At 40.2% G+C, this 13857-nt stretch overlaps 1 protein-coding gene across 6 annotated transcripts in view; it reads right to left on the reverse strand.

The window, feature by feature from the left end:
* The window catches only part of PLEK (pleckstrin), a 64696-nt gene that overhangs the window by 15375 nt on the left and 35464 nt on the right, over positions 1–13857 (reverse strand). For 4 of the 6 annotated variants that reach the window (XM_067007491.1, XM_067007489.1, XM_067007493.1 and 1 more), the window contains one exon: positions 23–178. In XM_067007491.1, coding sequence (XP_066863592.1) covers positions 23–172 — 150 coding nt within the window. In that variant the 5' untranslated portion in view covers positions 173–178. Of the gene's footprint in view, positions 1–22; positions 179–9310; positions 9499–13857 lie in introns of those variants that run through there. The other 2 variants (XM_059079964.2, XM_067007492.1) reach the window with 2 other exon arrangements.

Genomic DNA, 13857 nt, shown 5'->3' on the forward strand with positions numbered 1-13857 from the left:
GTGGTTAATGACATCAACTCACCATCCTTTTGCCAAAGTCCTGGCAAGGGCTAGTCAGAGTGCTTCCTTTCAGCGGAATCATTCCTTTGGGGCTGTTATCACTTTTCTTCTTATAGAATTCAATGCCATCTTCTAACAATACAACCCACATGGGTTTCCAGGTGTTGAACATGCTCCCCTGTAATGACAACAGAAAGAGCTGGGTAATGATGTTTTCTAAAACTCTTCTATAGGTGGCAAAGGGCTTGATAAATAGCCTAGCTTTGGCCAGTGTAGACACAGGCGACCCACATTTGTGTGACCAGGCTGCTAGGAAAGCAGCCTTCAGGGGAGAAGGGGAATACCATTCTGCTGGAACTTTTTAAAAAAGTTGTGAGATAAAATATATACACATCTATAATTAGACTGTAAGCCTCTCCTGGGCCATTACCAAGGGAATAGGGTGTGAATCTCAACTCTCCTTCTTGTACATTTCAGGTTGACTGTCTGTGGCTTATTTTCTCCCAACCCTGCCCATTACGTTCCATTCAACTTAGGGATGGCAAATAGATTCTACCTCAAGTGCCAACTCAGACTGAAGAGTAGAGGATGCCTGAAGCTGGACTCACTGGAAAAGTGCCACCATCAATAGCATGTGCCATCAATGGTGGCATGATAGCTGCAGTTACTTCCATCCTTTGGTCTAATCAGATTTTATCTGGATATGAATATCAAGAAGAAACTCAGAGCACAGCCTTGTGTATAGGCATGACGAAGAGGTATGAAAATCACCTGCAGAACTTTCTCTAATGCCAGCATGATGCTGTCATGTCAGTGTGGCCTTTAGGAATATCCTTACTTTAAAAGTTTTCAGTTTGGGTTAACGCGAACTGTCCTTTTTTTTTTTTTTTTTTTTTTTAACATCTTTATTGGAGTATAATTGCTTTACAATGGTGTGTTAGTTTCTGCTTTACAACAAAGTGAATCATTTATACATATCAACTGTCCCTTTATCAACAGATAACCATTCTGACTATATCAAGGAAGTCTCTCTCTTTTATCTATATTTTGGGAGGGTTTTAGAAAAGGAAGAGAACAGGGTTCTTTGCCTCTTATCTTTGAACCCATGATGTCACCCTGTCATGACTACCACAAAATGGGATTATCTTCCAGTTCACAGAAGGCCCTGCTGCTTATCTGAAAATACCAAGAGCCTCTATATAAAGGTCCAGTTTCCCAAAAGGAAGACTATTTATGCAAAGATGATAAATACTTGTGGGACTATCATTTTGCTTGTCCAAGTGTTTCCTTTGTTTTAGTTACTGAAAAAAAAAGTTTTAAATTAATACACGCTATCTCTTTTCTGAACATGCAGAATAATTATTCATGCTAACACTGAATTATTTCCCTTTTTGAAAAACTGGGCAAGGTCAGACACTATGCCAACACATGAAATAATTTCAATCAAATGTTCTTCTGTTTTACATCTATCAGAGAGAAACTCAGAATATAAAGAGTTCCTGCAAATCAATAAGAAAAAATACAAATAATCTATTTTTTTTAATGGGCAAAAGACTGGAAGAGGCATTACATTAAAAAAAAACCTCTGAAAAAGTGTTTAACATCATTATGCATCAGGGAAATGCAGATTAAAACCACAATGAAATACCTCTGCACACACCCACTAGAGCATCTAAAATTTTGAAAGCTTGAGAAGAGCAAGACTTGGCAAGGACGGTAACTGGAACTCCCATACATGGCTGGCAAGAGTGCAAAATGGTACATCCAATTTGGAAAACTGTGGAGAACGTTCTAATTCTTAGAAGATATATTTTGACATATTTAGGCATGAGGGAGCATGATAAGCTGACTTATTCTCAAATATCTCAGCATAAAAATATGTGTGTATATTTATATAGAAATACAGAGATAAGACAAATGTAGCCATGTGTTAACAATTCATAAATCTAGGGAAAGAGTATATAGGTAGTCATACTATTTTCTCCACTTCTCTGTGGGTTTGAAAATGTTCAAAATAATTGGGAAAAATTAATAAATAAATGAACAACACATGATACTACTACACACTAAAATTTGGGATGGGCTTTTAGGGAAATATATAGACAAGTCTAAAAAATTTTAAATAAGTGAAATTAATAAAAGATCTATTCACACAGCTAGGAGTAAGATGTTGGACTAGATGACTGCTGAAATACCTTTAAAGTCTCAAATTTTACATTCCACTTCAGACCTATCAAAGATTTATAACTGCCAGAGTCACTCAGGGCTTTTGACCTTGGAACCGGGATAAAATTAGGAGACATCAGCCAGCACTACATTCCTTCCGTAGACCATTAAAATAAAACTACTCTGGAGCCAACTATTCAAAATGAGTTTGTGCTTTACTAATTCAAATGTAGCCTCAGGGTCTGACAGCTCACTGGGTGGAGGATGTGTCATTTGGGATTCAGGGGCATTAGGCCCATTGAGGAGGCTGACACTTGGTAAAACAAGGGAAATGGGACAGCTTACAAAGTGGGACTTTCTTCCAGGTTTGGTAGTTAGGTTAGGATGATGGAATTCTGGGTCATTTCTCTCCTCTGCACCTGCTGGCTTCTCCCTGGATAACCTGACAGCACCTCCTCTCCGTGACCTCTATATTTACCCTTCTCGGTCCTTAACCTTCTTGGTGCTCACCCAAGAGCAAAACCAGAAGTGTGATCACGGACTGCCCATGCTAGAAAGGCATTTAGGATCATCTACCAACACCCTCATCATACACGTGAGAAAGCTGAGGCCACTTTAAGTGACTGGGCCTAGTACACCTGACCAGTTAATGTGGGACTGAGATTAGAATCCAGGCCTCCTGATTCCTAATTTTATGTTCTTTCCACTTCCCCTTAGATGCCATCTTCATTTTGGTTCTCACGGAGTCATTCTGGAATCTAAATCAATTTTTAGGCCACTTAGCCAACTATATATACAACCTCATATATGTGTATATGTGTGTACATAAAATCATAAAACATATCTAAATTGTAAATCACATCATAATATGATCCTATATAATAATATGTTTTATGATACTATAAATATATAAGGTTTATATATGTAAGTAAATATATATGTGGCGTATTCCTGCTTTCTTCCATTATAGGCCAAAACCTATACAATTACATGTCAGAATGGGCAGGTTTTAAATGTTGAGTCAAATTTAAAGTTTCCAAGTGAGTCACTGTACATCATCATGGAAGTGGTTAGTTTAGTGCATAAGAGTCTGACACTGCATGATACCAAAAGAAGAAATCTTAAAGCTCAAGATATTTGACCACTTACAAAAATTGAATTCCTGTACAGTAAAAAAACAAATGAACAAACAACAGCAAAAAAAACCCTGAACAACTGAGAAGCAAATTAAAAGGTATGAATATTTATAATATAGTATCTATAATTAAAGGTTAATATCCTTAATATATTTTTTAACCCTTTAGAATCAATAAGAAATATACAAACCCTCTCAATTTTTTTTTTTTTTTTTTTTTTTTTTTTTTGCGGTATGCGGGCCTCTCACTGTTGTGGCCTCTCCCGTTGCGGAGCACAGGCTCCGGACGCGCAGGCCTAGCGGCCATGGCTCACGGGCTTAGTTGCTCCGCGGCATGTGGGATCTTCCCGGACCGGGGCACGAACCCGTGTCTCCTACATCGGCAGGCGGATTCTCAACCACTGCGCCACCAGGGAAGCCCTCAATTTTTTTTTTTTAAATGGACAAACAGTAGAAACAACCAATTCTCAAAAGAGGAAATGCTTGGGTCCAATAAACATAAAAATGTACTGCTTCAACAGCGTTTAAACAAATGCAAATTAAACAAAATATAAACGTATTCTTCAATACTTTTTTTTTTAAGATTTATAAAATGTATTGGTGAAGATTTGGGAAAACGGGCATGTGGGGAAAAAAATGGAGCTCTATTGGTCAGCAGTTTGATGTGGGCTATCAAAAAAACTAAAGTCATTTGTAGGCTGTATAAATGGCACGCTTGTGAACAGAGTAGTAAAAGAAATTCAGGCCACAGATGAGAAGTTCAATTAAATGCTTATCAAAATACATTACATTCCTTTCAACCCTCAGATTCTAAACATCTGTTCTAAAAACGTGTTATTACTATTATGCCTTTAGTTTTCTAATTCCAGATGCCCTTGCCTTCATCTGAACACTTGGGCTTCATCTGCAAGCAAAACCAAAACAAAACTGCAAAAAAAACCCAAACCCTCAAAAACATATTTAACATGAATATCTAAAAATGACGCCATTAGAAATTTATTTTAAGTTACTATAATATGAACTCCTGATTTTTTTTTGGTTTCTTTACAAATAATGATAGATAAAGCAGCTCCCATGCTTCAGACACTGGCCTGGGTGTTGGGGTATAAACATGAACAAGACGCCATCTTTGCTCTCAAGATGTTCACAGTCTAACAGGGGAGAGAGTGACCTTGACCTGCAACTCCAGGTCGGTGTGATGAATGCACAAACTGAGACAGGCCTTCCTGTGCATGTGTGGCTTCACAGAAAGAAGCCATGACTCATTGCCGAGGGAGGGGACAGCTTGATTGTGGTGCTGAGCCCCTCCCAGACATCTCCCACCAAGTGAAGACACCTCCTTTCACTTCTCCTTTTCTTCAAACTTCTCTTTTCCTATGTTGAGATATAGCTAGAATTTCAAGGAAAACTATATGATGGTCAAAACTACGTATTGAACTAAAGCAGACTGTGCGTTAGTATCATCTATATTCCCACACGCGTGGGACATGTTATTTTAAGTTGGTGTTGCTTCTTTGAAGTCCTTATTTCTGCTACATCATAAATTGCATCATCTAGTTGTCCAACCTGATCTATGACATCACTTGTATAACATCCCAGATCAATGGTCATTTTGTGCCAGTTTAAATACTTTGAAGGCAAGGAAACGAATCTGTTCAGTAGAATATTTTTTACATAAAAAAACTCTTCCAGGTTGGACAATTTCTCAATAACAACATATTAGGTTAGCAATAGAAAAATGACACAAAGTGTCTAACAGCATGATTCCTGGAGTCTTAGGGATTTGGGTTCAAATTTCAACTGTGCCTCTTCTAAGCTGTGTGACCTTAGGCAAGTTACTTCATTTTTCCAAAACTTGGTCTCCTCACTTATAAAATGAAAATAATAATAGTACCAATTTCCCATTGTTATAAAGATTAAATAAGATAATACACTTAAAGGGCTGATCACTATGCCTAGCTTGTAGTAGGTGCTCAAAAAATGGTAACCATATAGGCAGATAAGATGACACAGTTTTGTAGGCAATACTACGGAGTCATTCTGGCCTACGGTTCTCCTGGGCACCACGCATCACAACAACAGTGCTTTGGAAAAGAAAATCACTGCAATCTGAGCCCATGAGGGCCACGTATAACACGGTTAGGCACAGCTGTCTGTGACACTGGGACCACAGTGCTGGGTTCCAGTCCATTTCTGCCACTTAATAACTGTGTGACCTTAGGCAAGGTCCTTTGCCTCTCTGTACCTTACTTTCCTCCTCTGTAAAGTAAGGGTAGTAGTTGTACCCACTATATATATATATATATATATATATATATATATATATATATATATATATATATATATATATATGTATTGCTTTGATGCATTAAATGCTTAGATCTGTCCCTGCTGCAGGGTAAGCTCTACATATGTTGACTACTTTGATGAATATCAAATCATTGGCAATCATTATCATTATCATTGATAATGATTGATTCATTATCAATCAATCATAATGAATCATAATCATAATGAATCAATGTGTGCAAATCAAGAGGGATTATTTCATGGTGTCTGGAAGACAAGGTAGCCGTTCGAAAGAATTGCTGGGCAGAGATCCCTGAGTCCTGATCTCTGTTTTGCCCCAGGCTTTCCTCCTTCTATCAGTACATCAGCTTTTTTGCAGCCCTTTTCTTTCCTGACCAAGCCTCTTGTCCTTCTCTGTCTCACCACCCCGATTCCTGTGCTTTCCCCCAGCCTCACAGGCCACCTAAATTTCTAATACACTCCTTGGGTCAGTCCTGCCACTCAACACGCTGGCTGTTGTCAGAGAAACGACAGTTGTCTGCATAAACCTCTAGGAATGAGGCTGGTTGGTGACGTGACTTGGTGGAGTCTACGTTATTGGTTGCATGTAACCTGCTCCTCTCTCTTTCTTTAAGTTATGATTATAAACATATCCAAATCAGTAGTATATTTTCAAGGACCTCCAAAATATGTTTATTAGCTGGAAGTAACCCCCTAATCAGAGAAAAAGGGAGGTTGAGGTCACTAGGCACACTCTTGCCCACAGTACAGTTTGTCCAGGGCCCACTCTGGCTCTGCAAAGTTCATCTCACCTCCCTTTTGCTGGCTTGGGAAGCCTGCTTTTCACAAGGCTGCCTGGGATCAACGAGATGGTGGGTTTTGTGATTGGGCAAGCCTGGGTTTGAAACCCAGGTTGTCCTCTTACCGGCAAGCCACTTATTCTCTCTGAGCCTCAGTTTCTCATTTGTAAGATGGGGATAAGCGTACTGTTACATAGGGTGGATAGGATTGAATGAGATGGAGGTCGTACAGTGGCTAGCTGCTACATGGCAGGCTCTAAATTCTCCCCCCCGTTTTTTTTTGAAGTCAAAGTGGCAAGACTTTGAGGCAAAAAAATCTGGATCTTCTTTAGAATGAAAAAGCTGCAAAATGACAGAATCATGTATTTTCCCTCCTGCTCTTAACCATCAACTCTATTTAAAGATCTCAGGAGGGAGGCAAGGGAGGAAACCTGATTGTGAAATGTGGACAGTTATCTTGCACAGAAGAAAAGCAGAAACATTATATAGTTGATACCATTGACTACCGACCCCAAGATTACTGACTTGACAAAATCCTTGTACTAGCATATTCTAATGTTATATTTTTTCCACCCAAAACATCTTTATATCCAATAAAATTATTTCATAAAACAAGAATATGGAGAAATATATTCTCTATTACTACCCAGATATCTTAAACTGCAGAAGAAAAAAAGATGAACAGAGGGAGACACATATTATCACCTGTCGTGCTTTAACATCAATGACTATAGTCAAGGCATCTCCCAGCCTTGTCAGAGAAAGGTCTTCATGCTCCTTTCTTCACTATTAACTTGGCAACCAATCCAGGAAGCAGGGCATATGACCAATAGCATCTAGAAGAGGACTCCCTATCTACTGAAGTATATAGCAATACTGATATTAATAATCACTGTGACTTAGGTACCATCTACTGTGTGCTAGGTTCCTGACATATACTTTTTAACCCATGTATATGAAGTATCTGAAAGAAAAAAAAAATGACGTCTAAAGAAGTTAAGAAGTTTAACACCCTACTGGGAAATTCTGACTTCAGTTCTGCAGCTGACAAAGGGAATCTCTGAACCAAGCATTTCTTTAAAATAAACAAATTAGAGAATCCTAACACATTATAACAGAGAGTGTTCAAAAGGCCCCAGAGAAAAATGCAAAAATTATGAAGATGTAAATTGTAGACATGAAAATTATGGGAGATATAAACTGGAAAGATCAACACGAAATTTCACCATGTTTTTTTCTAGGTACTTTTTCTAGACTGGCTTTTATAGGCCATGATCTGAGACAATTACTCTCACTGATTTAAAAATTAATTAAGTCCATATGCTTGACATATGGACTAACTCTTTCATCGTCATCATATTCTAGTGGGGCAGATTCACTTATTAGAGATTGAGTCTTTTAATCATTTGTAATTTATAGAGTTTAAAATGTAAGTATACAATATAACAGCAATTTTAATTACAAAATGCTTAAATTGTTTTTTTTAAAAAACAAACAAACAAAAAACCTTTGCAGAAAATGTTTCCATTCACCTGCTCTTCTCAGGATACTAGCCTAAGTGACCAGGAAAGAAATGTCAACATTAATTATTGTTGGCTCTCAAGAGAGTATTAGTGCAAAGAGTCTACATACACCTCTGTGTATATACATGTGTCTTTTCCAAAGGATGTTTCAAAATATGGCTAGCTAGAAAAAATACCAGCTGAGGACTCATTTATTCTCTGGCATCTACTCGTAACTCTCACGACCATAGACACATTACAAACCCTAACTTAGATTGAATTTACTCAATGAAAATCCCGGTGTACTGGACAGAGCTCAGTGCCAGGAGTCAGGGAGTGAGTTTCTGGTCTCAAATCTGTCACAGCCATGTGACTTAGAGAAGTCACCCAGCTTCTGGGTCTCAGCTTACTCTTGTGGAAATGAGGGAATGAGGTCAGACGGTCTAAGGCCCCTTCCAGATTTAAATCAAAACAGAATCAAGCAGCAATGTGAGCAGTTTAACCTCCTCTTCATAGTACTTTCAGGCTAAAATGTTAAACCATGAATGGCCTAAAACAGAGTCCCATTATGCTCTCATTCAATTAAAAGCCGGGCCTTTAAAGAAATGTACTGAATTCAGTTCACTTCTAACACCCTGAACTCACTTGGGTCAGTGTGAGTTACGTGTTCATATAGGTGTGGTCCACAGGAAGCCAACAAGCCCTATGTGTGAACTCCCCCTCTTGGGGAGTATCACAGTGACACAGCATACACCCCCCATCAGGAGAAAACCCAGCAGTGCTAACGAAATTCAATTTCCTGATGCCACACCGGTGAAACCAAGCGTTTTTGAGTAAACTCGTGTCTCTGTTTTCTAATCTTTAAAATGGTGCATCTACCTACCACCTTAACAGCACGTTATACAAATTCACTAAGGACCGTGAGTGAAAAGATTTCAGTCCAATAAAAAAGGATGAATAAGCTACCATTACTGTATCATTATATCTGCTCATCTTTCATCATTTTCTTCTTCCTACTTTCCAAAAAAAAAAAGAGTGGAAGAAGAATTTAAATAACAAATGAATAGTTTCTTCTAGTAACCTCTGTAGAAGAAGAGTTTCAGTCTTCTAGCATAACACACATGTGTGACGCTTGAAAAGGATGCCTTAAATCCTGAAGGATTTCCAGACCCTGTCGTCTGGAATTCTCAGCCCCACAAAATCAAGTTGTGCTGACGCCTGAGCTGGATTAATTCACTTTTAAGAACCAGAAGGCAATGGAACGCGTACTGGCTTCTCCTCACCACTCAACCTTCTACAGGCTGCGATGCTCTCCCATTTCAGCCCAATAGGTTCAGCAGGTAGAGAGTGCAAAGCTGGATGCCGATCCTCCCCCACCCTCTCTCCAGGGACACCCTTGCAGGTGGCACCTTGCTTACCCTCTTCACAAGGTAGCCCTCCCTGATCCGCTTTGGTTCCATGTCGGACGGACAAAGAGACGGCCGAGTCCCCCCGCAGAAGTCGCCTCAGAAGCTCACCCTCCTCTGAGAGCTGGGGCCGTTGTGGGCTGCTTTATAGAGCGAGGCCCCTTTCACAGTTTCCCCTCTGCTGGCAATCGTGTGATCACATCCTCTTCCCCTCACCGGGGTGGAAGATCAGAATAAGGAACTGCAGAGTGAAACAACCCATTCTTTGCTAACATTGGAGATTTATCAAAAGTACAGTTGGGTCAAATATTTACCTAAGGTCAATTTTTATTATCATAAAGGAAATAATTCTCCTAAAGCGACAAAAATGGTGAAAGGAAACGGAAAATGAACAAGAAAATCCTACTGGTGGAAATTTTCCTGGCTTAGGAATTATATCCGAGAGTCTAGAAAGGCTGAATAAAAAATGTCAAGAAATTCAGAACTGTCTGGTTAGCATAACAAAGGCAACTACTACTAAGTGAATGTCTACTTCTGTCCCAGGTGTTCTCCTAGGTGTGTTTCAGCCTACCTCATTTAGCATAGTTCTTATAAGAAACCCACAGGGGAAAGGATATTGTTGCCTCTATCTTAGACAGAAGGAAACTCATGCTCAGAGAAGAAAGCAGTTGTCTTAAGGACACATAGCAGGTAAGAGGCAAAACCAGAGAGTAGGGAGGGTCCTTAACGGGGTGCTGCTACCTCGCATTGGGCCTGTGATCTGTGTCACACAGACCACTAATCCCACAGTAGAAAGAAGTTCATACCCAAACATGTTTGAGAAATTGTACATTACAGTCTCAGTTTGCTGGCTCCCTTTCAGCTTAACAAATTAAAGACCCTCCCAAAGTATTACAGCTGAGAATCCTACTGTAATGGTGGTTAATCCTGTGTTTTTCAAATTTATTTGACCACATAATTCTTTTTTTGAGCAATTGCTATCAACATTCTTGTGACGAGTTCAAGTGGGAAAAAAACCCCTCAACAACATATTTAACATGAATATCTAAAAATGACCGACCCCCAAAATAAGTCCTAACCCCCAGTACCTTAGAATGTGACCTTATTTGGGAATAATGTATTGCAGATGTAATCAGTTAGGATGAGGTCATACTGGAGTAGGTGGGCCCTTAATCCAATATGACTAGTGTCCTTAGGAGAAGAGGAGTGAGACACACAGAGAGAAACAGAGGCATATATGGGAGGAGTACCTCTACATGCCAAGGAATGCCAAGGATTGCCGGCAAATACCAGAAGCTAGAAGAGGCAGGCCAGGATTCTCCTCTAAAGCAGTCACAGAGAACATGGCCCTGCCAGTTGATTTCAGACTTCTAGCCTTCAGAACTGTGAGACAATACATTTCTATTGTTTTAAGTCACCCTGTTTGTGGTGCTTTGTTATAGCAGCCCTAGGAAACTAATACATGTCTGAAAAACTTGTACTCTACAGAATAAACTTTGAGAATGTTAACCTGGCCATGTGAAAATGGGCAGGTTATTTAATCATCTGTGCCTCAGTTTTCTCATCTGTAAAATGGGAAAAAATAACATTTATTCAATGGGGTCATTCTTAGGTAAGTATTCTTAAATAAGAATACTTGTAAATGTTTAGAAAAGTGTCTAGAACATAATGTGCCCATAAATGTTAGTAATGCCTCATTTTCAAGGAGTCTCCATTTCCTTACGGCTAGTCCTTTTCAATGATAAGTTCACTTGAGATTATAGAAGTAACATAGGACTAGGTTTTTGACTCGTTCCCTTTTCCCATTACATCAGTCAGCATTCTTTGGCTGCAGTCATGAAGAAACTAACTCTGGCTTATATAGGCAAATAGGAATTTACTAGATGAATGTGGGGTGGCTCATGGACTTGAAGGAAAAAATAAAGACTCAGGTCTTTGAAAGGATGGAAAACAGCACAGCTGTGGGATTCCACAAAGCAAGAAGTAATGGACAGTCTCTTTGAGACACCAAGTTGAAAGAAGTCCAGTGGATTTCAGACTCTACAAGAGTTTCCAGTGACCGGGACTTTGGTTGGCCTAGCTTTGTTTAGTGCTTACCCCTCAGCCATCCGATGGGGGGAGGATGTGAACTAACAGCCCCCTCAGGACCGTGCCCAGTCGGGGAGGGGCTCATCCCCCCCAGGGTAAAATCAAGGCACTATTTTTTTTTTTTTTTTTTTTGGTACTTGGGCCTCTCACTGTTGTGGCCTCTCCCGTTGCGGAGCACAGGCTCCGGACGCGCATGCTCAGCGGCCATGGCTCACGGGCCCAGCCGCTCCGCGGCATGTGGGATCTTCCCGGACCGGGGCACGAACCCGTGTCCCCTGCATCGGCAGGTGGACTCCCAACCACTGCGCCACCAGGGAAGCCCTCAAGGCACTATTAACTGTAGAAGAGGGAAGTGTCCCTAGGTAGGCAAAAACAACAGATGTCAACAGAAGGCGTGTCAGGAGCCAGGAATGTCAAGGGCAGGGAGAAGATCTGTTCTTGGGGTTTTCTAAGAGCCTCCTGATTCGCTCTCTTCCTTCCTTCCAGCTGTGGATCTAACCCATAGTCATTGCCCCTCTATTTTTCACTTTTCATCTTATCCTAATCGATTCCTTAAAATTGTAGATGACTTGCCATCAGTTTCTCATTGCAGCAAAATTAGTAAGAAATTAGAAAGTTTTGGGGGATAGGAGTGGAAGAATCAACATTTGATGGCACCTGAGCAAAACAGAAACAATGAAAAGGAGGACTGCCAGGTCTGCATTGAAACAAGTATTTTGTTACTTTGGTGTTTGTACAGGCAAGGGAAACTGTTCACAGATTTTCCAAGTATAATTTCATGGCTAAATGTATCTCTTTTTGTTTAATTAACCTAGTGACTTCTAATTTATAATGTTTTCTCCTTTTGTCCTAATATGACCAGAAGTCTTAACGAATCCTTACTCTGAAATATCATATCTCTTAGATGCCTACAGTGTAAAAGCACCCCCTGCATTCTGAATAATTCTTTTCAAGAAATATGTATTGAATGCTTACTATGTGCCAGGCCCTGGACTAGGTAAAAATGTCTTGCCACCAATGAGCTTCCCAAACGTGTTAATCAGGTGCGCATTACCATGGCTGGATTAGATGCTGCCACCCCTGCCTCTCCGGTCAGGGGTCAAAATGCCTGCTTAGCGACCTCTAGTGGTCAGTAGAGGGAACTGTCTGAATCAATGACATATTAGGACTTCCTTCTACTGGACGGAGTCTGAGCAAATGCTCTTCTGCTCTGGTGGATTCTATTCCCAGATCAGATAATTAGAACCTCTTCCAATATCCTTTTTATGTGTATGTGTCTAGGTTTATTTTTAAAAATCTCTTTCTGTCCTCCTTTTAATTCTCTCACATTGGATCAATACCTTGGAAACAATTCTTACGGTACATTTTATTGGTGTAAAGAATATTTAAGACTTTGGAATAAGCAAAAAAGATTACTGCATGTCTCCAGTGGAAAACTAGGCATCATTTACAGCACACCTTTCCAGGTTATCTGATTCTATGGAGTTTGTGCTTTCCATGTATTTGAATTATTTTACAACTCTATAAATTGTGGATACCTGATAACAATGCAAATAATTCTTGTCTATGGACATGCAAATACATTCTGTCTGGTGGAGGTTCAACTCCACCCTACTCCCCATGGAAAAAGCCAGTTTTTTGTCCATTTGTAAATTGATTTTACCATTCCTTTACTCCATATCAATTTGTCTTTGACTTCTCCTTTGAACCAGTTGTGACAGCTGGCTGGTTCCCACTTTAATTCATGAGCTAAATAAATGATTTTATTTTGAAACGTTTTAAATGTTTTTAATTTAAAATTTTAAAAACTTATTCTTCGGGCTTCCCTGGTGGCACAGTGGTTGAGAGTCCGCCTGCCGATGCAGGGGACATGAGTTCGTGCCCCGGTCCGGGAAGATCCCACATACAGTGGAGCGGCTGGGCCCGTGAGCCATGGCCGCTGAGCCTGCGCGTCCGGAGCCTGTGCTCCGCAACGGGAGAGGCCACAACAGTGAGAGGCCCGCGTACCACAAAACAAAAACAAAAACAAAAAAAAACTTATTCTTCAGCATTGGTAACTCCAAAAAAGGCTTACATCTAGCTGAGAAATATCGGAATACTGTTAGTACTCAACCTAAATGAAGGTGTCAGAACCAGAGAAGAGTCTAAGGTTTACCTACGTGCAAGCTTACAGGTTAGTCTGCACAGTTTTGTGGAAGCTGCTAGAAAACACCAGACTTCCGGACCTTACAATTTGACAAAGGACTTTGTTGCTCACAGCACAGTAGGCAGGATAGGCTTCATGTTTGTGTTTTTCCTCTTGTCCCCAATTGCTGTGAGAAAAGATGGAGCAGCCTAGATGGATGCTGCACATACAGGAGCTTTTTTTTTTTTTTTTTTTTTTGTGGTATGCGGGCCTCTCACCGTTGTGGCCTCTCCTGTTGCAGAGCACAGGCTCCGGACGCGCAGGCTCAGCGGCCATGGCTCACGGG

Source organism: Kogia breviceps, chromosome 11 (assembly GCF_026419965.1).
Source record: "Kogia breviceps isolate mKogBre1 chromosome 11, mKogBre1 haplotype 1, whole genome shotgun sequence".
NCBI lineage: Eukaryota > Metazoa > Chordata > Mammalia > Artiodactyla > Physeteridae > Kogia > Kogia breviceps.